This window comes from Cercospora beticola, chromosome 2 (assembly GCF_033473495.1).
Source record: "Cercospora beticola chromosome 2, complete sequence".
Taxonomy (NCBI): domain Eukaryota; kingdom Fungi; phylum Ascomycota; class Dothideomycetes; order Mycosphaerellales; family Mycosphaerellaceae; genus Cercospora; species Cercospora beticola.
In genome coordinates, this window is record NC_088936.1 from 3,155,586 (window position 1) to 3,181,773 (window position 26,188).

Here is a 26,188-nt window from a genome sequence, read left to right on the forward strand (position 1 = left end):
TTCGTGTGGGTGTGGTGGGTGGGTGGATGGGTGCGAGTGGGCGCTCAGCCTCTTTGCTCGATATTCTACGTGCGTTCCATCCATCGCCCGGTGGATCCGTGCACGGCCGCTGCTGCTGTCGAGAGAGAAGAGCCAAGATGAAGCGAGACAGAGCATGATTGGGCGGGCTGCAGGCTCTTTGCAGGAATGCGGTTGGTTGGTCGCCTGGACTGGACTGGCCTGAGCAGCAGGGAAGTGCGTCATCAGAGAGTCAGACAGCGCCCGCAAATCTGCTCGCCTCGAAATTTCGTTGCAGCAGCACCCGTTGCTACGGCAGGCCACACCCGCGCATCGGACTTATTGCCAACTGCTAATTCGAGCCAACGACATGTCATCCATAGCAAAGCGCACTGCATGCATGCTGGACTGGCTTCAATGAAGTCTGTTTGTGAAGTTTCCGACTGCAACCCAAAACCATGTTCAGAAGGCTGTCCCTTACCATTGCTTTGACTTTCTGACTTTCATGAAGATTGAGACAAGGTTGCTCGAATCGGAATGGAGGGCAATCGCCTCTCCCAGATGATGATGCGGCTGAAACAGGAAGGCTGCATGTGAAGAAAGCATGCAGTGAACGATGAGATCAGTGATGATAGTGCAATGTACAATCGATGAATTGATTGTTGCCCTTGCGGGTCGTAGTCATAGTAGTATACAACAAAATCTGGTCTACTGCGACCACTCTCCAGGTAGCCTCTGGTCCTCATGATACATGCCATCGTTGCTCTAGTCGTGATGCTCGTCTGAACGCCAGTAAATGCTCCCCACAACGACGAAGTTCTATCATGCTCCTCTTGAGCTGTGGCCTTTTCCCTGTGGCACACGTTCCCTTTTGGTGCCGAACTCCAAGTGCAAAGAAAACAAATCAACAACTTTCCTCCGCTTCGCTAAATCAAACAGACTGGGGTATCTTTTACATTTTCCTTTTCGGAGAGTAAGAAACAACGCCGGCAAAGTCGCTCCAGGTCAGGCCATTCCCATAAAATCGTGATCCGGAAGGCTGAGTAAGATAAGGCTGGACAGTATGGACAAGTGAAACAAAAAAAGGTCCAGCGTTCGAGGCCTCCGAAATTAAAAGGTGGAAGCCCAGGCGTGGCTGGGCATGTTGAGATTGGCAAACATCTGCCCACATCGGCCACCGAACGTGGGGAGATTGCCAAAGAAAGGTCCAGTGTACATGGAATGGACCGTGGACTTCGGCTGCGGCGTATAAATGGTAGGCTGGGGTGTGCAAGGCCCGGATGAAGGTGGTGTGTAGAGGGCTGATTGGTGATGGAGGTACTCCTGGTTGGGTGCCATGCACGGCTGTGCAGACAGATCCAAGTGAGGAACAGGTTCGTAAGCACCGTTGACAAAGGTAGTGTCGACGGCCTTCTCCACTGGGCTGTATGGTGGGGTGGCTGGGGCCGAAATTGCGTTGGAAGACTCCTGGGTCGTCAGACGAGGGCATCGGACCATGAGCTCACGGAGTTCGTCCAATCCAATCCGGCGGTAAGGGTTCACCTCAAAGACTCGCTGCAGGATTGCATTGAACTCATCAGTGATGGGAAGAATGGACTGCAAGAAGTTGCGATCCTTCATGTAGGCACGGAAAGTTGGGTCGTCCATGGAGGCCCTCTTCCACGGGTTGCGGCCACAGGTCAGGTTGACGAGAATCACACCGAGCGACCAAACATCGTTGGGTGCCGATGCGTAGCATGCGTATGGTTTTGGGTTTGGATTTTGGCACTCTGCAGACAGTTAGCAAGGTTTCTCGAGCAGATGCTGTTGGAAGTACGTACCTGGTGACATGTAGAAAGTCGATCCACATCCGAAATCTGAAGTAACTCGCTCCTGGGTTGCAAGTCCAAAGTCGGCCAGCTTGGCGGTCCAACCATTGTCCATCACGAGCACGTTCTCAGGCTTGAGATCGCGGTGAAAGATTCCTCGCGCGTGGCAATGCTGGACAGCAGACAGAATTTGCAGAAAGACCTGCTTGGCCTTGAAGTCCTCTCCGACGTAGTGGCCTTCCTCGGTGATCTTGGTGAACAGGTCACCTTCAGGACAGTACTCTAGCACAACATACGTGCACTCGGGCGAGTCCAAGATCTTGACCAAGGAAACCACATTGGGATGCTGGCTCGCGGCGTAGTGCAATTGAATCTCGCGGTCCAGGAATTTGCGTTGTCGTGCATCGAGGCCGACCTTGTTCAAGGCCTTGACAGCGTACTGTGCATCAGTAACGATGTCTCGTGCCTTGTACACGGTGCCGTATGCGCCAACGCCCAGAATGCCTGTGAGTTGAATGCTACCGGCCAAGATCTGTCCTGTACGATCCTCTGGGCTGCATAGTCCAGATGGCTTGGGAGAAGCTGGGGGAGTTGGGAGCATGGTCGAAAGCGTCCACCACAATGGGATCCGGATCACTTTACAGGCTGTCTAACACTCATAGGAAGCCGGCAGAAGAGTGATCAAAAGGTAGAGAGGTCCGGAAGAGAGAACAGTTCCAAAGGCCAATGGATCAATCGGTGAATCACAATCCGTTGCGGGCAATGAGTGTCGTTGGTTGAAGGGAGTGTTGGTAGAAGTGTTGTTTGGATGTCGTTCCAGTGATGTAGTGAAGGCAATAGCGGGGCGATAGGCGTTGGTGATAATGGCTGCGAACCCTGGTCCGGGCGGCACAACGTGCTGTTATTAGGGAGGATTAAGCTAGGGACCGAATGGGAGTGCGAGGTGGGCTGGATAGGCGCAAGGTGCATAAGTATTCCATCACACAGCCTTTTTTGCTGCGCGGCGGATGTCTCCATGGGTGCGGGCGTGCTGTCAACGCGACACATCCCCATCTGCCCTAGCGGCAACGATCCCTGGGTGGCATGGCTAGCCCGACTAGCGCGCTGCACGTCCTGGTCATGCCGCTGCCTGCTATTTTTCCCAGCGGCGGCGGCGAGCTTGTGAGCTTGGCTTGGCTCAGGATGGTGCAGCTGCAGCGCGTGCATGGGTCGCCCGGTACGGCTTGACCTGTGCGCGGCTTGCGTGTCAGTTGGCCCACTGCATGCGTCCCAGGGTTTTGTGTGGCCGCCGTCCGCTTCCAACCACACGCGCGCGCGCTCCCGGCTTGAGCGGCAAGCGTCGGCGCCCCTCGATTCGCTGCGCGCGCTGATGAGACGAGCGCTGATGCCATGCTTTGCCTTCTGCTGCTGCTGCTGCTGCTGCTGCTCGCCCATTCCTGGCCAGCGGCTCGGTGCCCGCCGCATGACAACAAGCGCTTCCTGGCGTCGTCCAGGAGAGGCCGCGCGCAGCCTGTGCCGCCGTCGATTGGCCCACGCACGTCGTCCGAGCGAGATGGAGCGATCGCCGCTCATTCAGCCATCGCCTTGGCTCGTTTGCGACGACCCGCAGCACACTGCACGCCCGCCGCAGAGACACACTCGCGCAAAGGCAGAATTTTGCCCACGACGCCACCGCTTCTAGCTGCGGGAGCGATCTTCGAGAACTTCCCAGCGCTGGCCTGTCAGACGTCGCCCGAGCGTGCGCAGACTTCGTTACTTGCAACCTTAACCGCCCTGCGATGACATGTCTCGCCTCGTCATTGGCCGCTGCTGCGCATCTCGTCAAGCGGCGTTGGCCTTCGTCGGTACTTTGCTCTGTGTAACGATGACTCTGTCTGCACCACCTCCATCGCGCCCGTCCCCAGCCAGCCGCAATGCACGAGACTCTGTTGGGAACGCATGCAGGCGAGCGAGCAGCAGGACTGCGCAGTGTGTGCCCGCGCGCGTCAATCTGTCACGACACTCCGCGCCCATCATCGAGCGTGCAAGCATCGACGTAGCAGCGCTGGATACGCTGCAGCTGGGAGTGGGTAGCCTCGCTATTCTGAGATTGCCCTATCCCAGTCCCGGAGTGTACAATACTGTGGATGATGCTCGGTGGAAATGTGATTCGGCAGCGGCAGGGAACTAGCACTCTCGTCTCGTTAATTGCACGTCACGTGCACTGCGGAGCTATTATCGTGGACTCGTGAAACTCGCAGCGCCGTTGGATGGCGTCGTGTTGGAGGATTTCGTCCAGTATTGGATCGCTGCGCCATAGCAATAGTCGGAGAATCCTCATCTCTAGTCTCGCTTGATGGAGCACAACGTTGCCTTGCCACGCCGTGTGCAACCGAGCGTCTGTCCCTCAAACCGCCCGGCACTGTGAACACTTGTTCCTTCTGCATGTTTCATCCGGATCACATCACGTGAGACGGGTCCATCGCCCGGCTGCGTGAGATCGGCGGATACGACTCAGACTACAGCCAGAAACATGCCTGGTTGCTGTGCCACCATCTTCATGTCCGGTTGATGCTGGTACAGCGGCAAGCAAGAGCTCTCTCTGCAGCACTTTGCCTTCATCGCCTCGGATTCGCTGGAGCTTACCAGGACCACGTCACAGAATTCCCGCTCTGCATCTCGCAGGACCGAATCGAAGTCTAGGCCTCGTGGCCTAGCGCATCTCTGTGGCTTGGAGAGTGTGGTCCGTACACGATGCTGTGCAGTAGCGACCTCTCTAGCTCCATTGCCCAGAAAAGCTTACACGAAGTTTCTGCACGGTCTCATGTCGTGCTATGCCCAAACGAGGCATTTCGCCCTTGAGACCCGTGTACTTTTCACTCCACCCTAGCAACATCGCAATTCGTGAATGGCGTTCTAGCCTCCCTAGGCCATCAATCTGCGAGAAAAGCTATCCAACGCCGGGGAAGTTATGCAAGCATGCGTCCGCTAGGTTCCGCGCTCACACCTCCTGCGGCATCGACCAAGACCAAGTTTTGTGATCCGCCACACGCCAGCCGCACCACACAGCGCGCAGCAAAGTGAGTGCAGATCTTGCCACTGGTTGACTAGTGGCACAGCTCAGCGTAGGCCGTCAGCACTCTGGCTGCTCTCGTACCTGTCCAGCGCCTACGGTACCGCAGATCAATATCAGCAGAGTTTTGTTGGATCGCTGCAAATTTTGTAGACTGTACGTCAATCAATCTCACTTCCTCACGAGCACTAGCGACGAGCATCGCTGCGCGTTGAACCCTTGCCTTGCTCGATCGGATGGTAGAACTTCGTGACATCCAATCTGACTGTACGTGTGTGAAGAGCATCCGATGTCATTCGTTTCGTCCTGGTACCCTGAGGCTTGCGCAGCATGTCTCACCAAAGTCGATCGATGCGAACAACAGTAGCAGGTGATGCTGGAACGACACCATCTCCCAGGAAAGAGCTCACACCATCGCGATGCTTTTTCTTTTCTCCTTTGCTCAAGCAGAGAAAAGACCGCATCTCGGCTCACGCCCACGGTCTCGCTGCAACGATCCAGTACCGTACCTTCGTGTAGCCTGTCCGGCTGCATCACGGTGTTCATCGACTACGTGTTCCTCGCGCAGCTTAGTCTCACCACTTGTCCCGGCCGCATGCATAATCTTCTCAATGTCAATCGAACATTTACTAGTGTCGCTCGCTTCAGTGCATGATCCTCGAAAGCGATATTCTGCAATCCACTTCGACTGTCATTTCCTCGCCTGCAGGCACTTGTCAGCAATGATCGGAATCGAACAGTCGTGCATCAGCCTGTAAGAGTGGCAGCCATGAAACGGACGTGAGAAAGTTTCAAGCGCACATGGTGGCGTGCCGAAAGCTGTAGTGGAGCGTTGGTGAAGGCGCAGCCACACACGGCGCGCGTAAGCTGGAGCTCCTGTCTGCATAGGAACTGTCTCGTGATTTTGCCAAGATCTCGTATGTGTCGGTGCCGACGCTCCCTAGGCAGAGAGATGCTGCGTCGGAGAGGCGCCAACCACGAAGGGGCCGCTCCTCTCATCAGCGTTGGTGTATGGACGAAGAAGGCTGTGACAGTTGTCAATTGGTGGCTGTGGCCTGTTACTACCGTTGGTGTTTCTATGCAGCCTTCTGTCGATGCCAGGCATGCTAGGCCTCTTCCTTGTTGATGTTTGGAATCACCAACACATTATGCTGTGCTCGACCTTCTGAGGGACCTGCTCGCAGTCTGTGGGTGCAGGTGCGAGAGCACTCAGCCACCAATCTTGGCTCAAAAAGGATCTTGTTGAAGACCAAGTTGGTCTTCATGACTGACGCAAGCATCCCAGGTGCACGTGGCTCACACGTGCCGACACTTTTCTTGGTGATTTTGATCGATATGTGCAACTGGACATGTTCGCCGACGTGGCACGCCTATACACAGCAACTTCGGATTCCTGTGGATGCATCGGATCGCAATGATCGTAACCCGATCGATGGGATGGGATGCTCTTTCGCTATCCTTAGCCAGAGCACAAGTCTGGATTTCATCGTTAGTCATGCGGCGTACGAACAGCGACCGAGGGCAAACGATCCGAAGACGCCGAAAAGCCAGCCACACAGCGCCTCGTCAAGAATAGTCGATGAAATGTGTACATCTGTCCAAGCCAGCTTGCCTGCCATTCGCCACAGCTGTGCCGTTCCTGCTCATCTGCGTGAATGGCGAAGCCCAGCGGAATCATGCGTTACCCGCGTAAGCAAATGGCTGGCCACTTCAGGTTAAACTGTACCAGCATGCATTTGGGTGAACGCAGCGAGATGGAGGTTGCTCCGCCGTCCGCCTTGAGTCCAGATTTTTGCTCAATTTCAGCCATTGGTACGATTCATGGTCTCAACAGCAGCTGCAGTAGCAGGTGCAGGCAAAGCTATTCGATAGTCCTCGTTCGAGGCCTCCTCAGGCCTACTCTTGTGTCCTCCCGCACTTTCAGCCACGAAAGGAGCGCCAGGCCTCGCGTTATTCGTGGCGGCGCAGCCGAATCTTGACAAAGGACGGATGTGATGAAGCTCGATCGTCCGGCCAAACAGCGTTTGTTGGCGCGTATGGCATTCACTTCCACTGCAGTAGCGCTTGCAACAAAGCTCAGGTCTCTTGACAGTTGAATTCCCGAAGCTACAGTATCTTGGCATGCCGTCGACGCAGTCCAGCCGAAGGACCTTGGGCGCTCCTAACGGCGCCCTGGTCGGCCTTCGAGGCTTCTGCGCCCACTCTAGCCTTGTCTGACAGCTGTTCGGATATTTCTGCAAGTTGAGCCTAACGCCGATGTTGACTGAACAGTTGCGGGACGTGACGCTTGGTGTCGTGCACCGAATGCGACCACTGCACAATTCAAATCCGCAACCGTCAGGAGATTCTCAATATTGCGAGAACAGATGTCGCGTAAGCCGTCCCAGCAGGAGTTGAGGAGGCCGGTCGTGCAACGACCGCAAACTTCCGCTCCACAGTCGGCAGCAACCTTCTTTCAGGAATAGAGGAGTAAGATCGTGGCCCGATGAAGAAACGAAGTTCATCCACGATCTAAGCAATCTCGCATCCCTCGTGAAAGCGCTCTCGGGCCATATGAACCTGGTGGACTGTAGGGCATCGGTCGCGTCAAGGTCTGAGATCAAGCTTCGGTGTAGAGTTGACAACGAAGGGTGTCCCCAGCTTGGCCCATGTATTTTGACGTGTTGGTGTCTGGAGTGTTGAGACAGCACAGGGAGCAGCACGCTTTCGACGCATGCCAACAGGCACTACGGAGCCGGTGGTCAGAGATTCAGAGGATTGGCCCGGCGTAGCTAAGACCTCGATCAAACATGCTTCATCGCCAAAGCATTTCCTTGTGGCTGCGAGTGCCATTCGCTGGTAGGCCTGTCGCAACGTCGTCGCTCACACAGTCGATCGCGCCATCAAGTCCAGCATGCCGCAGAGTAGCAGGCCTGGCCAGCTCGGCCGGAGTTCAGGCACTGCTGGCATGCAATTGCACTCAGCGATGCACCCTCGAGGCCTACTCTTCGGGAAGAGCTAATAGCACCGAGGCCGTGACACGACGGGGCCGGTCTTCGAGGCAGGCTGCTTTGTGATCGCGTAAGACTGGTGGCGGGAAGAAGGCAATGCCAGTAGCAGAGAAGATCGCTCTGAACCTGTTGCCTCCGGCCATGCTGAGGAGTCTGATGAAGGCAGGTGTGCTAAAAGTGAAGTTGCAGCCAAGAGCGAGCTCAGTGTCGTCCCGATCCATGGTGTTGCGTGAGCCATATCATTTTGGTGACAGGTCAGGAGTTGTTAGCCTGTCGCCCTGTCATGAGTCCGTTGGAAACGACGGCGGCTTTGCAAGTCCAGCGCACAGTATATCAGAAGCTCCCTCTGGCTCCAATCGACGAAGTGCGTTGGATGCTCGCGCAAGGCAGGCAAGCGGGAGGTTAGACGCGTCGTCTGTCTGTCAGTAAAAGAAGGCACGCGGCGCGCGCCGATCCCGAATCGCTTTTGAGCACGGCAAGATCTGCCCACCTCAGTCCAGTCTTGCACGCCTGCTACTCGTTGATCTCTGGTTGCATCTACACTCGCGCCCGACGGACGATAGCGTTCTCGAAGTCGTCCCTACGCCAGCCGATAAGTAGGCATCGATCAGCGTCTACTAAAGCGGTCTTCAAAAGGAAGAAAATCACCGCAGAGCACCAGTCTTTCACAAGCTCTCTTTCCATCTCACAGAGGGATGGTTCAATACTCCCGTTACCGCATTGAGGCCCTGAAGACAGTAACTCGTGAACATGTCACTGGTGATGCCAGAGTCCAGGTGCAGTAGATGGATCGACACAGGAGCAAAGCTGTCGGTGGCGAAGTGGCATAGCGCGAGTGCTCGGTGCCGTTGCCCACATCCTTGAGGTCAGTCCCTCTCAAACACACCAACAATTTTCATCATGAGTCTCTTGGGTGTACGCTCCGACAAGATGAGCAAGCAGCCCGCGCAGCGGTTAGACAACAATCTCGGTCAGTAGACTTCGACAATCAACACGCAACGCTCTGACACGCCCAGAGATGTACCTACAGGAAACGTGAGACGACCTCTTTCCAATCTAGAAACGTTCCCGCGCTGGCTCCTCGTCTTCTTCACAGCATGGACGCTCATTAGTCTGCTCGCCTGGTTCGTGCTCGAGCGGTACCATGGCCGCTCCTTCATGCCTTCTGAGATGTCTCTGCCACAGATGTTCATTGTGTACGGTGCTGCAAGCGCAGGTGCGAACGGCAGTTGGAAACTAGTCCGCCAATGGCGTGGATACTACTGAGAGCGACAACAGCCAGCAAGCGTCCACCAGAGGTCGCACTGGACTGTACGAATCGGAGGCATGCACGATGTTGCGGTTTCGTAATGGGCGAGGTTCCAGCTGGTTTGAAGGAGCGGCAGATAGGTCATGGTCAGAAGTGCCATGCTTTGTGCTGTAAATGGTCTTTATAAACATTTGGCTGCGTTTTTCCACAATCGAGGACAATTGGCTGATACTCCAGAGTTCGATCGATCTTCGCATTGTGAAAGTACTCGGCTACTAGACTGAGTTCAACCAAAGTCCTTGAAGATTGTTGTGTAGCTCTGCCATCTTCGTCACCGTAATCTTCTGATGAGTAGTTATTCGATGACGACGAAGTTGAGTGGGTGAATCGAACGCGTCTCCAGACGCGTCTGGGAGACCCTGTATTCACCGAATGCCCCACCTCGGAGGTGGCCGATACTTTCAGATGACAGAAAAATGTTAGCTTCCATGTTGACACAACTCATACATTCTTCTCTCTTGGTGGTAAAAGTTGCCGGCCGTCCTCGCTGTCTTTACCATCGGATAGAAAGCCACAGATAGAACCCATCGCAGCCGCCAAAATGGTCGAGAAGGTGTGGATCACATACAATCAGGTAAGTGGATACCCACATGGAGGACACACGACTCGCAGGTCGTGCATACGCGCACACGTCGAGAGACGGGATTTGACATGGCAAACCATTGACAGCAGCGACGCAGGTGCACAAGCTGTGCCAAGATGCAGCTCCGCGCATCCTCAACGACTTCCAGCCGAATCTCATGATCGCCATTGGTGGTGGTGGCTATGTGCCCGCACGCATGCTCCGCTCCTTCCTCAAGCAAACCGGCGCCGCGAATATCCCCATTCAAGCCATTGGCTTGTCGCTGTACGAGCAGCTCGGTACGGACAGCCAGGTCGAGAAGCCAGGTACCAAAGTGACGCGGACACAATGGCTCGACTTGACGAGTCTCGAGATGGGCAACCTGATTGGCAAGAACGTGCTCATTGTGGATGAGGTCGACGACACACGTACAACACTCGAGTATGCTGTCAAAGAGCTACAGAAGGATGTCGATGCCGCTGCGAAGCAGGCGGGCAGAGAGGGAGAGACCACCAAGTTCTCCATCTTTGTTCTGCACAACAAGGACAAGGTGAAGAAGGGTACGCTGCCCGGGGAGATGATCGCCAACAACAGATACTTGGCGGCGAGGACGGTCCCAGACGTGTGGATCTGCTATCCTTGGGAGGCTACGTATGCTCTCTTTTCTCTCGACACTGAACAGAGGCTTGACTGACTTTGTGGACAGGGACATTGACGAGCACGACCGCATGGCCCAGCAGCAGACCATCCAGTGATGGTGTGATACGACACGGACGAATTGACGCAACCCCAAAATTAGATGGAGCGACTTATGATACACCATACACTACGGACAGGCGATACAATGGGGTCAGTGGCTTCAGAAAATGCTTGCCAGAGCCATGCCACTCACTCACTCACTCAAAGCGATCGAAGAAGGAGCATAGTGGACCACGCCAAGGCCGCCTTGGATATCACAAAGACACCGTTCGATACACAATGCCTTTGTGCACCAGAAACGCTCTCGCGGAGGAGACACCTCTTGGACATGAACCCTCTACGCTTCTGATAGAACCTTACTTTCGCCGAAAACGCTATGAAATGGTCTCAGCGACCCACATATGCAGAGTGCCTCATTCCGCGCTACAAAGACTATGTCACGTACATCACATTGTCGTCGTAGCAGAGCACGATTCTTGATCTGGTCTGAAGACGATGGCCATTGACATGGCTCCCCACAAAGGAACTGCTACTGTCCTCCTTTGTTCTCAATTGCACTATAGCATAATCGCTCTGTCCTCATCACGCGCATATTCACATTGTTGGTCGGTACAGGTCATATTTGTTCACTCTCGCAGCACTTCACTGTCTTTTTAGGTCCACTGGCTTATTAGCAAGCACTACAAATCTTCTCAAGTACACTCCTACCAAAGCATCACAAATCACCAAACAAGCAACACTCGAACATGTCACGAAACCACTACCGCGACGAGTTCTCGCAGGCCGAGAGCTCAATCGAAACACTGACCGCATCTATCTCGCTCCATGACACGAGGATCGAGCACCGACGTTCGCGACGAGATCGTCAGCGGCGCGAGCATGAGAGAGATCAAGAGCTCATGCAGCTTCTCCAGGAGAAAGCCGCAATCGAGGACCTACTGGATAGAGCAAGGGACAGAGCAGCCAGAGCTATGAGAGAGATTCATGCGGAGGAGGCGAGGGAGCGTTCTGGGAGGAGGATGAGCTTCGACATGACAGAAACCACCTTCGTTGTCAACGACAACATCTTCCCAACGACTCGAGACTTCGAGACTGGAGGTAATTCATACTCTTACCTGCGTCCTATCTATGAGGAGCGACGTCCCGCATATGAACGTTCGCGTCCGCGTTACGAAGAACGCCGACCAGACTACGCTCGCGATACCTTGCCGACTCGTTCGCCGTATGACGAGCCTGCCCCTCGCTCTCATCGATCGCGGCACGGCGACTATAATGGACCCGACGATTATCCTCCATTCCCGCCCCAAAACTCCCGACGTGAGGAAGCTCGATCTAGCTCTCATCGTTCACGTCAACAAGAGTCGCGACCTGAGCCATCCCGTGATGCACGCCAGGGTGAGCCTCAATCTCGTTCTCAGCGCTCGCGTTACGGCGATCACCTCCGACCGGACGACATCCCGCGCGGTGAAGAACATCGTTCTAGCTCTCATCGTTCGCGTCAAGAAGAATCTCGTTCCAGCCATCACGAGTCCCGGTCTGGTTCACACCGCTCACGCCACGACGACGACCGTCAATCTAGGTCTGACCACTCACGCCGAGAAGAGTCGAGATCCCATCGCTCACGCAAAGAAGACTCTCGACCAAACGCTTCTCAACCAAAAGACGGAGCACCTCGAACCTCAACCCACCACAAAACCTCTTCTTCGTCCCACCGCAACGACAAACCGTCCTCATCCTCCAGGTCTCACACCAAACAACAAACCTCATCCAGAACCGCCCGACAACCCACCCAATACGCCACAGGCCTCGACATCCTAAACTGGTACGCCTCACTCACGACCGCTCTCTCCTCAGACTCTATCCCGAAACTCACCAAATTCCCCTACCCACCTGTCACGCCTTGCACGACCGCAGACTGCACTTCCTCCTTCGCACTCGATCGTATGAATCCTGCTTGCGACTGCTCCATCAAGGACACTTTCCGCACACTAAAGGTCGACCCGAGCAAGGAGAAGCGCCGTTTCCATCCGGACAAGTTCTCGGCGGTGCAGGATAGTAAGAAGCGAGAGGAGATGCAGAACGCAGCGAGAGAGGTGTTTGTGGTGTTGGGCGGGATGAGCAAATAGGAGAGATGACAAGACTGATTGATTGAGGGATGACGCTGAAGAGAAGCATGCGAAATATGCGCACACATTCGTTTGGGGCTGGAACTTCGAGACTGAAAATTGCATGGTAGCCTTCGGGCGCTTGTTTCGCATGCATTGCTTTGCTTGCATAATGTAGAACTATCGCTGATGCGCTTGCTTGGACGAATACGAAATACTGTTACTGCTGATTCCAATTCTCAAACTGTTTCCCAACCATGTCTCCTATCATCGGTGCTTGTCAAACCAACTTCCAGTTTTGAACATGAGCTTTTGCTTAATCCGTAAGACTCCTCATCTGTCAGCATCTCACGTTCTTGTACTGGTGACGCATCGCTCAATCCCCATCGTCCGTCTTACCAGACTCTGACGCAGGCAGTCTGTCGCGGAGCCAGCGAAGCGTGGCCTCCGTGCCTTTATCCAAGAGGCGGTAATTGGGCACGCGAAAGGCATTGCTGCTGACATCGAAATTCCTTAGTCCCTCGTCCCAAAGCAGACCAATCTCTGCAGGAAGCGATTCAATGTCATTGGAAGCCAGGTTGACAGTCGTCAGACCTCGCAGCGCATCGGCACTGATAGACCGGATCTTGTTTCCGGTCGCGAACAATGTTGTCAACTGCGGGAACACAGTGCGAAGGGCCGGCAGATCGCCAGTCAATCTGTTGGCGCCCACATTCAAAGTCTTCAGGTTTGGTGCTTGGAGAAACGTCATGAGCAGGTCTAGTGATGTGATGCGGCATTTGCTGAGGTTGAGCTCTTGCAGAGTGGGTAGAGCGATCTCGTCCGTCAGATATTCTGTCGCGAGAGGATTGCCGGACAGATCGAGTACCTTCAGATCCTTGACCAGCGACAACACGGGTGGAATGACAGTAACTCCGCTGTCTTGCAGTTCTAGTTGTCGTACAGTGTTGTTGCTTAGGAAGGCGCTGAGATCTTCGTCCAAGTCTTCTGCTAAATCTTTGCCGGACAAGCTCAGAAGCCCGTTTCCTTTCACTGACCACTGTGAGCCGCCAGCTTCGGCACCAACGACTGTGATGGGGCTAGACGGCTCACCATCATCTGTTCCAGTTTCATCCGGAGCCAAACGAGCTCGAAGATCCCGCTTGATGTCTGCAGCGTTCATGGTCAGGAATTTCCTCTCGCGCAATGGGTTCGCTGCCAGAACTAGCGACTCCAAGCTCTCCATTCGGCATATTTCTGGATCAAGCATGCGAATCTCGTTACTGGTGAAATTGGCAGTCCGAAGCTTCGCCAGACTTGTGAAGCCCTCAGGAAAGTCGACAATCTTGTTGTCACCAGCGTGCAAAGTGATTAAGTCATGCCAGCCAGCTACAGAAGGGAGTTGCGTCATCTGGTTATTCGTGATATGCAGTGTCCTCAGTCTAGGCATATCGAGCGTCTCGGAAAACGTCAACGCGGCCAGCGAGTTGTTTGATATGTTCAAGCTCTGGAGCGTCGGATGGCGACCTGGAGCACCTAGCGGAAACAGTGATGCTATCAACGCGTTGCTGCTGGCGTCCAGTTCTACGAGAGGTAGTTGGGCAAGAGCGTCCATGGGCAGTGCCGTCAATTGATTCCCGGAAACATTCAGCACTCGAAGTGCAGTCAGGTCTGCAATAGCTTCAGGCAAGCTAAGAAGACGATTCGCCTGTATGTCCAAGACTTCCAGCTTGGTCAAAGTGCACAACGACCCTGGGAGATTGCCTGTCAGGTTGTTGTTACCAATCTTCAGCTCCTTCAGCGTTGGAATTTGTGTGATGACATCCAGAGCAGAGTTCTCCAGCTTGTTGTGAGTGATGTTGAGATGTGTCAAACGTTCCAGACGTCGCAGACCCATCGGCAGTGCTTGCAGTGAATTGCCATGCAAGTCCAGGAGCTCGAGTCCACCAAACTGGTTGCCCGTGGCATCGTCGTCAGCAGCAAGGTCCTCATTTGATCGATCCGGGAAGACCGTTTCATCAATTCGCTCAAATTCGTTGTCTGCAGCGATGAACTTTGTCAAGTCGACCACTTCGGCCCAGTTGACTTTGCTCTCAGCCATCGCAGCTGCGTCGTACATTTTCATGACTTCTTCGGGCATTTCCTTCAACCCCATAGCAGCAATATTGAGCTTCCCACTCATGCGTGCATTATGTACGCGATATTTCAGCACATGCTTTTCATCCTTGGGGGCTTGACCAAACGGGTCGGCGTGAGTCTCAAAATCGACTCCGGAGTCGCCATTCGTGGAAAGAGGCTGAGAAGACGACGACTCTCGCTTCTCCGCAGACTCTCTTTGCTTTCGCGCTGCCGCTTTTGCCGCTGCAATTTGCTCTCGCAAGGCAGCCGATGAATTCGACACGACCCGTGCGCTATCAGCAGGTTTGGCATCTTCTGCGTCTGCTGTAGCTACTGCTTTAGGTGGCGGCGCCCGCTTGGTTGGCGGCACAAAGGCACCAGTAAGCCCACTTCGTGGTTTCGTAGGACGTGACGTTGCTATCGTTTTATTTCCGCTGCCGATTTTTGAAGTCGTTGCACTCGGAATGCCCATTGCAGAGCCATTTGGTAATGCGGAAGGCTTCTTGACAGGCGAAATACTTCTCTGGGATTCTGCTTTCGCCTGCTGTAGCTTGCTAGTCAAACCGACACTGACGCTGCGTTTCGTAGAAGGCAGAGAGCTAATCCTCGATCCTGGCGCAGTGGTAGTGCGAGTAGATGGTCTGGCACTAGCAGGTGCGATCTTCGTGGAGCCGGCTCTACTAAGCGGTCTCGATGAAGTTGATCCATCACTAGTTCCTGGTCTACTTCCCGCTCTGCTATTCCTACTCATCGCGGAGGCTGGCCGTAGAGGTGGGCCCATGGGGCTGTCTGGTGGGTTGAAGAAACTCGATCGCCGTCTGTCATTTGGTGTCGATGGCATGGACTGTAGTGTCTCTATCGTCCTCTCCGACAGCGAAGGACGCGAAGTTCTACTTCGAGGGACATGGTCCTCGGCCAGCTCGAACGACTCGGATTCATCACTGAAGCCTTGGCGTGAAGCGGACCTAAAGCTGTCAAGAGAGCCAAGTTTATCACTGACCTCCTCGTCGTCAATAACGGCAGTGGAGCGGGAAGCACTAAGAGCACGCTTTTGCAGACCAGTCCTTGCTCGAGGGGGCGCGAGACCTGATGTAGTGGAAGTCTTGGCAGTAGTGGGAGTGGGCTTTGCGAGGCCAGTGCGAACAACTCCTCCTGGCTTTTGTAGTCCGCTGCTGGGAGGCTTCAGAGCAGAAGTGGGAGTCGGTCGTGCCAAGCCGGTAGTCGCTGTTCGTTTTGTGGCTTTGGGAGTAGCGAGTGCCGGTGATGGCTTTGTCAGAGTGCTGGGCGGAGCAATGGTCTTCTGGGAAGGCGGCAGCAGTCCTGATGATGGCGCGGTGATAGTCGACGCAGGCCGGGATTTGACGGCGGGCAGTCTGGTTGTTGGCAACTTGGAGGGGCCTCGCGGGATGCCGGTAGACGGCTTGGTGGTGTCCGGATCCATGCTCGGTCGTGCAGCAATATAATAAGCAAGATGGCGGGCGGGCACGAGTGGACGTTGGCAGTCGAGCTCGAACTACTCGATCACCGCCAGCATGGTGCAGCTGGAGAGTCGGCCACTCCTTTTCCAATGCTGATGGTATGCCCCTCGTTGCGCCCCCGGGCTAGTCCCAATCGATGCGGAGGGCAACAGTGGTCGGTGTCGGCAGAATAAGGGGTTCAAGCGGTGGCTGCGTTGCTGAAGTGTTGTGCACTAAAGTGCCGGTCCGGTCACCCAGGGAACTATCATCGACTTTCGCATCAGCACGTCTCCAGCCACGCGGGCCCTTCATTGTTGACCGTGTCGCATTACAACCGCATTGTCTGTCGCAGCCGCATGCTCCACGCCCGTTGAAACCTCCGCTGGTGTCGCACAACCCGAGCGTCGCCTCCGCCCCAGCTTGCTTCCCATCGCGGGGCTCATCATTCCGCAACGCACCATCGCACCGCAACGAAGAGCAATCGCGACTGAATTCCATACCCGCGAACCTGATCGCACGCCCACCATGCCGTCGCAGCAGAGCGCCGACAGCGCGACTTTGACTCCGCCGCCCTCGACACAGGTCCCGCCGTCGCAGCGTGCCAAAACCAGAACTCCAACACCGCCGGTCTCACATATCTCAACTCCGCCGCCCACAGGAGAGACATCAAATGCAAGCCACACGGGTCGCATCGGAGGCTTCGCTACGACTATGAGTTCCGAAGAGCTGGAAGCAGCGACGCCGGAGGAACTGAAGGGGAAGGTGGTGGAGCTGCAAGTCGCACTCCAGGAGGCAAAGATGTCAGCAGCGCACCACAAGCTACAATACCAGATGCTGGCTCAGTCAAGCGCAGCTGCCCTCGAGCGCATGTCGGTGGAAGCGCGCATGGCGCAATCAGAGAACGAGGTGATTCATTCCGCCGACCAGGCACGGATCGCTGCAACGCCCACCGCCGAAGAGGGCATCATCCCCATCCAAAAGGACCTCTACCAAGACATGTGTCGCCAGATCCAGCTGCTACGGGACGCCAATCTCAATTTGGAAGGCGAGACACATCAACAGCAGAAAATCATTCTTCAACAAGAGCATGAAATCGCCAGCTTGTCTGACAAGGTGTCTTTGATGGCAGAGCGCATTCGAGCCAACCGAGAGTCTTTGCAAAAGTACCGCAAGCCACAACTGTTGTCGCGCCCAGATCAAACTCCACGCTCGGTCTATGCCACTCCACAGAGGGGCCACTTGCACCGCGCTCACCAGCAGTCACAACCATTTGCCGCGCTGCTGCAAGCTTCGGAGATGGCGAGCCAAGAGTCTGCACGAGCTGGCAGGAAGTCGCACCACCGCAACGCTCAGAGCATGTCGAGTTTGCCAAACACTCCTCAGCGTAATCAAGGCATGCGCGGTCAGCCTCCATTTCAGACGCCTCAAGCTCAACGTCAAGCATTACATGTTCCGGCGACAGCACCTCAACAGAGGACGAGTGCTCTACGTACACCTGATATATACAGCCAGCCTTCATTACCAGTGTCGCAAGATGGTCCACCTTCTGACGGAACTGTCTCTGCTTCTGAAGATGGGGCGAATGACAGCGAGGCTGAGACTGATATCATCGAGAACGACGAAGTTCCCGAATCGCACGCTTCAATGACTGCTTCGCAAATGCTGCGGACTAGTCGAGAACAATTGGACGAGAAGCGTGAGAGCTTCAAAGGGCGAGGAATGCTAGATTCAGGCAGCAATCTGAGGCAGACGAAGCTCTTCGGCGCGATTCGGAAGTCGAACGTTGAACGAAGTGAGGACGGTCCTCCAGCGAAACGGGCACGAACCTCACCTGGCATCGGTCTTGGCATTTCTCACTCGCGCAATTAGAAGTCCTGCGCTGGTAAGATTGACAGTAATGAGGAACTGGAAGATGGTTTAATTGAAGATGCTGGTCCGCCGACAAGTTCTCTGGCTCTTTAACATGATAGTATTGGAGCAACACTCAAAAGCGCAAAATGGTAGGTGGAGGATTGATTCGAGTGAATGAATAGGATATACCCAAAACGGAAGCCGCGAATGGCCTTGGTGCACGATAACTTCACTTTCACGTTCATTTTTTCAACGCAGGTGGGTCCCCGGAGCCGGGTATTATTGTCGATCTCCTCAAACCTCACTTCCCATTGTGGGTTAAAATTGGCTCAAGCCCCCGCCCTGTTTCTTTCCCTCCTTCCTCACAGTATAACCAGCATACAGGCAAGAGAATGGCTGGCGAGATGGTGAAAAAGCGCAAGGCTTGCGACAGCTTCGAGCAGCAGGCTGTTACAAGACAGCTCAAGGTTAGCACCCTCTCATGTCGTTGACTGCAACCTCACTGACATCTCCAGGGCTCATGTCGCTTTCCTGACAGCAACAAGAACAATGGCAGCGCAGGGAGCTCACTCGCCTATCGTGATCAAGGCTCTGCTGTTGGCAGTCAGCACTCATTGACGGACAGCACTGAGCATCGTACGAGCAAAGATATGCGCAGTGGGAAGAGCTCTGCCAGTGCCGTCACTGACTTCAATGCTTTGTCATGGGGCAGTCTCACCTGCAAGCACCCACCACAAGATGCCTTCAACTTCGGGGATTGGCAGCATCCCGCCACCGAAAAGCAGACCACGACGTCTGCTCATTCAATGATAACGCGTGGCACCACGAAGCTTATGACGACAAACGCCCTCTTGAACACGGGTGAGCTTCTTGAGAGGATCATCAGTCATTTACCACCAGAGTCCCTCGTTACTCTTCGCCGGGTGAACAAGACCTGGAACCACATCATCCTCACCCTTCCAGTCACGCGTCGTGCACTGTTTCTGGAGGCCGAGCCCCTCAGCCACGAATTTTGGGTCTACGACCGGAGCAGCCGAGTTCTCCAACCATACGAGCCATCTATGCTGGATGTGTATGGCACCGCTTGGCGCGACCGCCAGTCCTATTGCCGTCCGACTTCGCTCAACCCGCTGCTCTTCATGCGGGACAAAGATCCAAAGACTGGGGAGGAGAAGATCGCTCCACTCCACGAGCGCGCCAAAATCTGCGAAAGCTTGCGCTTCGTTGGTCGCCCAAACTTGAACATGCCACTGGGCTCATCATTGCACCACGATATGTTCTTGACCCAGCCACCGGTCAGCACGGTCGAGTTTGTATTTCATTACCAGGACCGCAACTTGCGCCGTCAACGCATCTACGCGCCTCTGCAAGTGAAGCGCATTCGCGTCCGCCAACCTGGTGGTGTGCGTTTCAAGGACCTCTTACAAGCATTCGTCGATGCAGCGACCTTGGGCTTACGTCCTACAGCATACGGCCCTCCTGACTTTGCTGTGCGAGTGAAGGGAAGTCCGGTGACGAAAAAGATAGCCGCAGTGTGGATGCTGGGAGCCATCTTCGTGAGTGAAGAGGAAGAGAAGCAGATAGAGGCGATGAGAGAGATCTGGGTGGCCCGCGACCAGGAGAATGGAGTGTCGGTCGGAGAGCTGCCGCCTTCTCCACAGGCAAAACAACAAATGAAGGCTAACAATGGGCGCATGATCGACTTCCGGCCTACTTCTGATGACTTTGTCGACAAGCCGCGCAAGGTGCGTGGAGAGCAGGGCCAATGCTACGGTGGCTTGCCTCGAGGACAGCTCTTTGGGCTGAAGTGATGGGAACTGCTTGACAGCTTGCCTTGGCGGCTTATTGTTCCTTGCAGCAACACATGGAATTGTACGAGACGGGGCGCGAAACATTCTTGGAAGAACACTGATGACTGACGAAAGCGATGCTGATGGTGCCTTGATGGCTACCGGCACGCTACGCTCTACTGATGGCGACATGACTGAACGACTCTTGGACGACAACAATGATGACGATTGCAGTGACGGACATGGTGTGTACATTAGCATGATAGTCTGGTGATAGCTCAACAACAATGATGACTTGGACCTTGACGCTTTGCCTGTTGTGCGCCGTCTCACTTCGCGTGCTCATTGTAGTACCCGCTCACGAGCGAGACATGTATTGTCACGCTCAACTGTCGCGTGGATGGGGTGTGGTGGAGCGAGTCGGAAAGGACCATGTGCTACTTTTGTGTAGCCTTATGTCCCGACTTCTCCTCTTACCTGGACAGAATGTTCTCTCGAGACATGTGCTTTGGGGCACCAGCTCGCTCTTCGTGTATCGCATCGTGGGCAGAATAGGCCACTGACTGGTTTCCAGACGAGGTCGCGACGGGCTCGGCATCCTCGTTGACCAGGAATATCTCAGCGCATCTGTCTCCTCCACGACATATGCGGGGAAATGTCAGGTCCCGCGATGGAGGAGGAAGAGGACGCATTAATGCATGTGAATCAATACATCACGCGTCGACGTTGCATTTGAAGAGGAGAGCTTGCGGAATCTGCAAACCTCCGGCCGTCGACACTCCACCCCCGCCCGCAGCAGCAGCACATCAGCACAATCCTGGAGGAGGGGCCGTGCTGGCCGAGATTAACTTGCCGCTCAATTGCCTGTTCCTGACGCGTTAACTAGTTACACCTCTCCCAATCTGCCAACGCCCTCTCGTGCGCCTCCCACTTCCGCCAACCGCACAGCCGATCACCCACTTCATGACCTCACGGCCAGCAGCGACCTCTCCGCGCAGGTCATGAGGATCGTCTGCGCTATGCAGTGACTTGCAGCAGTCCCTCACGAAGTGTGCAGACAATTGCAAAACGCGATGCTGTGCCTCCAATAGCATGCAGCCGTTTGGACTTTCCTGGAGACGGTACAGGCATCATGGCGACTGTCATGACACAGGTCTCGATGCACATGGGACTGAGGTTGAGACGGCATGTAAGTCTACCGCTCTACCACCTTCCTTCTTCTCTCGCAAGCTTTCACTTCATATACCCTTCGCCTGCTCTCAACTCTCTCTGAGAGCAGCATCCTTGCGCTCAGCTCTTCATCCTCCTCTTCTTCTCTATTCTTTGTTCCCCGCATCTCAGTATGCGTTACTCATCATCTATTTTGGCAATTTCTGCCGCGACGCTCACTACAGCTTTACCACAATATCAACCATACCCGGGAGAACCCAAAGATGAGTCTCAGCAGCGAGCGAATGCCGTGAAAGAGGCATTCGAATTCAGCTGGCAGGGCTATTCTGAGTGAGCGGCACCTTGCGGAATATGTCCAGCTTCGAGCTAACCTGCGAACAGATACGCTTTCCCTAATGACGAGCTTCTACCAGTCACGAACGGTTTCAGTAATTCGAGAAACGGATGGGGCGCTTCCGCAGCAGATGCACTTTCGACCGCTTTGGTAATGGGAGAGAAGGAGATTGTGAACCAGATTTTGGACTATGTTCCGTCGATTGACTGGAGCGTGAGCGCCGACGACCAGGTCGTGTCGCTTTTCGAGACAACGATTCGCTACCTTGGAGGACTTCTCTCAGGATACGACTTGCTCAGTGGACCTTTGGCAGATTTGGCTGATAACAAGGACAATGTCGCGTCTCTGCTGGTGCAAGCACAGAACCTTGCAAACAACCTCAGTTTTGCGTTCGATACTCCTACTGGTATCCCGTACAACCAGATCTTCGTAGGCAACCGAACCAATGATGGCTCGGACACAAATGGACTGGCCACTATTGGAACCTTGATCCTCGAGTGGCAGCGCCTTTCAGATCTCACAGGCGACTCCACTTACGGGGACCTCGCCTCTCGTGCAGAAAGCTATCTGTTGAACCCATCACCTCCTCAGGCCGAGCCATTTCCTGGACTCGTTGGCTCTGAGATTGGCATCAACAATGGCTCCTTCACCAATGCTCGCGGAGCCTGGACTGGAGGCACCGACAGCTTCTACGAGTATCTCATCAAGATGTACGTCTATGACACGTCTCGATACGCCGAATACAGAGATCGCTGGATCCTGGCAGCAGATAGCAGCATTCAGTATCTTGCTTCGCACCCTTCATCCCGCCCGGATCTCACTTTCCTTGCCGACTACAATGGTCAAAGATTGATCAATGGAAGCCAGCATCTTGCTTGCTTTGACGGTGGTAACTTCATCTTGGGTGGACTTGTGCTCAACGACCAGAAATACACCGATTTCGGCCTTCAACTTGTAGAGGCCTGTGAGGAAACTTACAGCCAGACACTCACCGGTATCGGTCCCGAAGTCTTCTCTTGGAATACCACAACTCTCCCCGCGAACCAGACCGAATTCTACGAACGTGCTGGTTTCTGGATTGTCGCAGGGTCTTACGTTCTGCGACCTGAGGTTATCGAGAGCTTCTACTATGCTTACCGCGTGACTGGTAATCGCAAATACCAAGACTACGCATGGAATGCCTTCGTGGCCATCAACGAGACTTGCCGTGTCGGATCTGGCTTCAGCAGTATCTCGGATGTCAATGCACCAGGCGGTGGCAGCTTCGATAACTTCCAGGAGAGCTTCTGGTTTGCGGAAGTGCTCAAGTACAGTTACTTGATTCATGCTCCGGATGCAGAATATCAAGTTAATCACGAGGGGAAGAATGAGTATGTTTTCAACACGGAGGCGCATCCAGTCAAGGTAAGAGTGATGGTGCTCGAGCGTCTGGTATCTCATACGCTAACATCGTTCTCTAGGTCGCTGGGACACCAATATAAAGACACGATGTCGTGGAAGAACAGAACAAAGCTTTGGATATATACCAATCTAGTTTTAATGAACTTTTCAGCTCACTTCATACATGTCGGTGATGTTCGAGTGCCCAGCACGACTAACTCCAAATAGGCATGCGCCAAAACCCAGGTGGCGTATCATGTGCATAGAGAACCAAGCCTAGATTCAGCCATGGGCGTACAGAGCTGAGCGGGCTTCCCAAGGTATAAGGCCTCGGTCAGCCTCAGGTGGTGTCTCCCTCAGCATGCTCAGCATCATCACTGCACTTCACTGATGGAAGGTGTACAATGCAGACTGTTCGGCTACCACCTCCTCTCCCGCCTCGGCGTGTGCCCGTCGCCTCGAAGGCAGTCATCAGCATTGACTGGATGGAAACAGGTGTTGTCAGCGAAGATGACTCGACCAAAATCGTCGAGCTACCACCTCTACTGCCTGCTCGACCGATTGTTCCTACAGCCCAACTGGCGCAGGTCAGCATTTTCACCAGAGAGGTAGACATTGTCACAGAAGAGACGACGCATTCGGAGCCGTCAGCACCTGCACTCCCACCACGACCAATGACAATCACATCCAACTACGAACAACCTAGCATCGAAGACCTGGAAGAAGATGTAGAAGTCTCCTCGACCGTCACTCTCTTAGCAACCGAAGGAGAGAGCACAACCCAACAATCCCTCTACACCTCCTTACCATTCCAACCCACATCCCAAATCCGCATCCTCGAAATCCAACCTGGCCCTCTCAACTCCCCAATAATCTGCAACCTCGTCGTCCAAGACATCGACCTCACTACCCCACGCCGCCCTCCACCAACCATCCACGGCGACATGCTAGGCGACATGTTCAACTCCAAAGGCGTAATCGACTACTTCCGCCGCAACACCAGCAAAGACGACTTCATTCGCGACCTCCGCCCGTGGATGCCAAAATCCTATCGCGAACGTTATCAAGAAAAAGTCGTCGCTGCCCATGCAGCTGAATCAGCATTACCCGCTTTTAACGCTTTATCTTATACATGGGGAAGTTGGGATGATTCGACGAGTATTACGATCGTGAATTCTGAGAGCGGAGAAGAGGTGGAATTTCCAGTTACGAGGAATCTGTTCAACGCGTTGAGGAGGATTAGGAGAGAGCAAGAAGATGTGATTCGATTATGGGTCGATCAGATTTGTATTAATCAGCGGGATGAAGAGGAGAAAGCGTGGCAGGTGAGAGCCATGGGGAATATTTATAGTTTGGCGTGGGATGTGTTTATTTGGTTGGGGGATTTGGATGATGAGGATTTGGAGCCTTTGTGAGTCCTTTACTACTAATCTTGTTTCGCCAGGGTAGAGATTTCCATGCTGACACTCTCCCGTGTGTAGGAAGTCCAACTGTTCTGAAGGTCGGCGCCAAATCGCAGAACGCTTACTCGAAGTTATGGAACATGCCGAAGCGACCTGGTGGACTCGAACTTGGTGTATTCAAGAATTCATGATGGCACGTCAAGATCCGATTGCGCTCTTCGCCGACTGCCAAATCCGCTGGACTGAAGCGGTCAGTGCTGGCAAAAAAGTCAAAGAGGATCGCGAACTTCGTGCGTTTAAGCCTTCGAATCTGAAGAAGCATATCTGGAAAAACGATGACTCGAAGCCAGAACCTGAGCCAGATGAGAATGATCCTGTCGAGCTTGTCGGCGCGCCGTTCTTCAGCTTCCAGCGGATCAAGTACATGTCGAGTGGCGTACGCACACTTGCTTCGATGTATTGGGCATATTCGCAGACGGAGGCGACTGATCCTAGGGATAAGGTGTACAGTTTGCTGGCACTCATCGAACCAGCTGAGAGTGCTCTTGTTGAGATTGACTACAAGAAACCGGTGCCCTGGGTTTATGCTGAAGCAACATATGCTTCCATTCTCGCAAGTGGGAACATTCACATTCTGGGCTTGGTCAAGGGAGACAGATCCGATCTGGAGCTACCATCCTGGTGTGTGGATTTCAGCTATGCTGGCAAAGCGATCAACCAGAGCTGGATTGACACGGGTGATTTCAGTCAGTATCTATTTGCACCCGTGGATGCTTCCAGAGAGGCAAAGAAAAGTGCGGGTGAGAAGGGAGGGAATAATCAGGTCTTACCTTGGACGAATCGACTCCAATGTGCGACTGCCAAGGCTAGTTTGAGTGTTAGACGGCAATTGCTGGTGCTGAGAGGACTGGAATTTGACGTCGTCGTGAAGACAATCCATAAGAGGACGAGGAAGGTATACTGGGACAACTTGAAGACCAGCGCACTAGACCTGTTGAAAGCACCTCTAGGCCTGTTCTTTGATGGCCCAATCATGTTGACCAAGAATGAGCAGGCAGCCTTTCAGTCGGTGCTGGATCTTATGGAAGGAGCTGGGAGTCCTTATGAGAAGCTTGCTCGGAATGCAAGAGTAACAGAAAGCCTCGCATCCACACTCGGATCAGAAGAAGACTTGGACTCGACAACGAGCGAAGATGAAGAAAAAGTCTCCATGTTCTCTTTTCGCCTTTTCGATGTTTGGAGCCGCAGATTCCTGCGCGGACACGTCTCTGGACTTACGAAAGTGGCCTGGAGACGATATGGTCTGTGGAAGTTATACTTTCGACATCTCTGCCACGGGGATGCATTCTTCTTCACGAGCAATGGTTTCATCGGCCTTGGACACATTGACTGCCAGGTTGGGGATCGCATAATCTTGCTGTACGGTAGTCGACATCCTGTTCTGTTGCGGCCGGACAACGGGGCAAACCGGCACAAGTTCTTGGGCTTCTGTTTCGTTAATGGTATTATGGACGACGAGTTGAGGAAGCTGGCGCCTGATTTGGTCCTGGGCGAGAAGGAATTTGTGTTGAGGTGAGGTGAGCACTGAGGGCTTGCCTTGGCGCATGGAGACTCGGCGTCTCCGCACCACTCTTAGAACTGTGCAACCATTCTTGAGTTGACATAGATTCTAGGAGGTATCGATGCCGAGCAAAGCCGGTGTTCAGTCCGCTGGAGGGAACAGCCACCGACCTAGGCTCTGGATCTCGTCGCCTCGCATTACAGAAGCAGGATTTTGATGTTGTTGGATGGAACACGATGCTGCGGGCGTTGAGAGGAAATGCCTTCTTATTTAGTATGGTGTGGTGTGGCAAGGCGCATACAGTGCGTTGGTTGCTTCCGAGAAACAAAGCTGCCCAGCGTGGCACGGGCTTAAAATGCGCTGTCGTGTCGCGGCGTGCTATTTTGCCATTGAGTTTCCTTATTTTGCCATTGATCTCGAACCCTAAGACCCTAATACAAGTAATCAACACTCTAAATACTTCCCCGGACAAGCGAGGCGAGCTTGCGAGCGAAGTGAGTACTCGGAGCAGCGAGGTACGAGCACAGCGACGACGTACGATACCCGAGCGCGTAAGGTATAGGCTCCTAAAAAAGATAGCATTATTTCTCTTAGGCAACGAACGAGCGCAAAGCGCCGTAAGG

The 26,188-nt window shown here is 54.1% G+C and overlaps 11 protein-coding genes across 11 annotated transcripts; 8 read left to right on the top strand and 3 right to left on the bottom strand.

The window, feature by feature from the left end:
- Positions 1–1,107: 1,107 nt before the first annotated feature.
- On the bottom strand, positions 1,108–2,406 carry RHO25_003167 (uncharacterized protein; the record flags this gene model as incomplete). Its single annotated transcript, XM_023598688.2, has 2 exons — positions 1,108–1,766; positions 1,818–2,406. The coding sequence occupies 2 exons, from the start codon at positions 2,404–2,406 to the stop codon at positions 1,108–1,110; spliced, it is 1,248 nt and encodes a 415-aa protein (XP_023455900.1).
- A 5,431-nt stretch (positions 2,407–7,837) lies between these two features.
- RHO25_003168 (uncharacterized protein) lies at positions 7,838–8,068 on the bottom strand (the record flags this gene model as incomplete). Its single annotated transcript, XM_065602362.1, has 1 exon — positions 7,838–8,068. One exon carries the CDS (start codon positions 8,066–8,068, stop codon positions 7,838–7,840), a length of 231 nt encoding a protein of 76 aa, XP_065458434.1.
- Positions 8,069–8,747: 679 nt separating this feature from the next.
- On the top strand, positions 8,748–9,113 carry RHO25_003169 (uncharacterized protein; the record flags this gene model as incomplete). Its single annotated transcript, XM_065602363.1, has 2 exons — positions 8,748–8,817; positions 8,866–9,113. The coding sequence occupies 2 exons, from the start codon at positions 8,748–8,750 to the stop codon at positions 9,111–9,113; spliced, it is 318 nt and encodes a 105-aa protein (XP_065458435.1).
- A 584-nt stretch (positions 9,114–9,697) lies between these two features.
- RHO25_003170 (uncharacterized protein) lies at positions 9,698–10,473 on the top strand (the record flags this gene model as incomplete). The annotated part of the gene is made up of 3 exons (XM_023598690.2): positions 9,698–9,730; positions 9,837–10,369; positions 10,425–10,473. The coding sequence occupies 3 exons, from the start codon at positions 9,698–9,700 to the stop codon at positions 10,471–10,473; spliced, it is 615 nt and encodes a 204-aa protein (XP_023455896.1).
- Positions 10,474–11,163: 690 nt separating this feature from the next.
- RHO25_003171 (uncharacterized protein) lies at positions 11,164–12,235 on the top strand (the record flags this gene model as incomplete). Its single annotated transcript, XM_065602364.1, is given in 2 exon segments — positions 11,164–11,734; positions 11,754–12,235. The coding sequence occupies 2 exon segments, from the start codon at positions 11,164–11,166 to the stop codon at positions 12,233–12,235; spliced, it is 1,053 nt and encodes a 350-aa protein (XP_065458436.1).
- Positions 12,236–12,360: 125 nt separating this feature from the next.
- On the top strand, positions 12,361–12,543 carry RHO25_003172 (uncharacterized protein; the record flags this gene model as incomplete). Its single annotated transcript, XM_065602365.1, has 1 exon — positions 12,361–12,543. The coding sequence occupies one exon, from the start codon at positions 12,361–12,363 to the stop codon at positions 12,541–12,543; it is 183 nt and encodes a 60-aa protein (XP_065458437.1).
- Positions 12,544–12,898: 355 nt separating this feature from the next.
- RHO25_003173 (uncharacterized protein) lies at positions 12,899–16,060 on the bottom strand (the record flags this gene model as incomplete). The annotated part of the gene is made up of 1 exon (XM_023598692.2): positions 12,899–16,060. One exon carries the CDS (start codon positions 16,058–16,060, stop codon positions 12,899–12,901), a length of 3,162 nt encoding a protein of 1,053 aa, XP_023455182.1.
- Positions 16,061–16,601: 541 nt separating this feature from the next.
- Positions 16,602–17,945, top strand: RHO25_003174 (uncharacterized protein; the record flags this gene model as incomplete). Its single annotated transcript, XM_023598693.1, has 1 exon — positions 16,602–17,945. One exon carries the CDS (start codon positions 16,602–16,604, stop codon positions 17,943–17,945), a length of 1,344 nt encoding a protein of 447 aa, XP_023455181.1.
- Positions 17,946–18,319: 374 nt separating this feature from the next.
- Positions 18,320–19,738, top strand: RHO25_003175 (uncharacterized protein; the record flags this gene model as incomplete). Its single annotated transcript, XM_023598694.1, has 2 exons — positions 18,320–18,394; positions 18,443–19,738. The coding sequence occupies 2 exons, from the start codon at positions 18,320–18,322 to the stop codon at positions 19,736–19,738; spliced, it is 1,371 nt and encodes a 456-aa protein (XP_023455184.1).
- A 1,321-nt stretch (positions 19,739–21,059) lies between these two features.
- On the top strand, positions 21,060–22,702 carry RHO25_003176 (uncharacterized protein; the record flags this gene model as incomplete). Its single annotated transcript, XM_023598695.1, has 3 exons — positions 21,060–21,217; positions 21,269–22,625; positions 22,682–22,702. 3 exons carry the CDS (start codon positions 21,060–21,062, stop codon positions 22,700–22,702), a joined length of 1,536 nt encoding a protein of 511 aa, XP_023455183.1.
- A 303-nt stretch (positions 22,703–23,005) lies between these two features.
- RHO25_003177 (uncharacterized protein) lies at positions 23,006–25,580 on the top strand (the record flags this gene model as incomplete). Its single annotated transcript, XM_023598696.1, has 2 exons — positions 23,006–24,012; positions 24,083–25,580. 2 exons carry the CDS (start codon positions 23,006–23,008, stop codon positions 25,578–25,580), a joined length of 2,505 nt encoding a protein of 834 aa, XP_023455186.1.
- Positions 25,581–26,188: the final 608 nt, after the last annotated feature.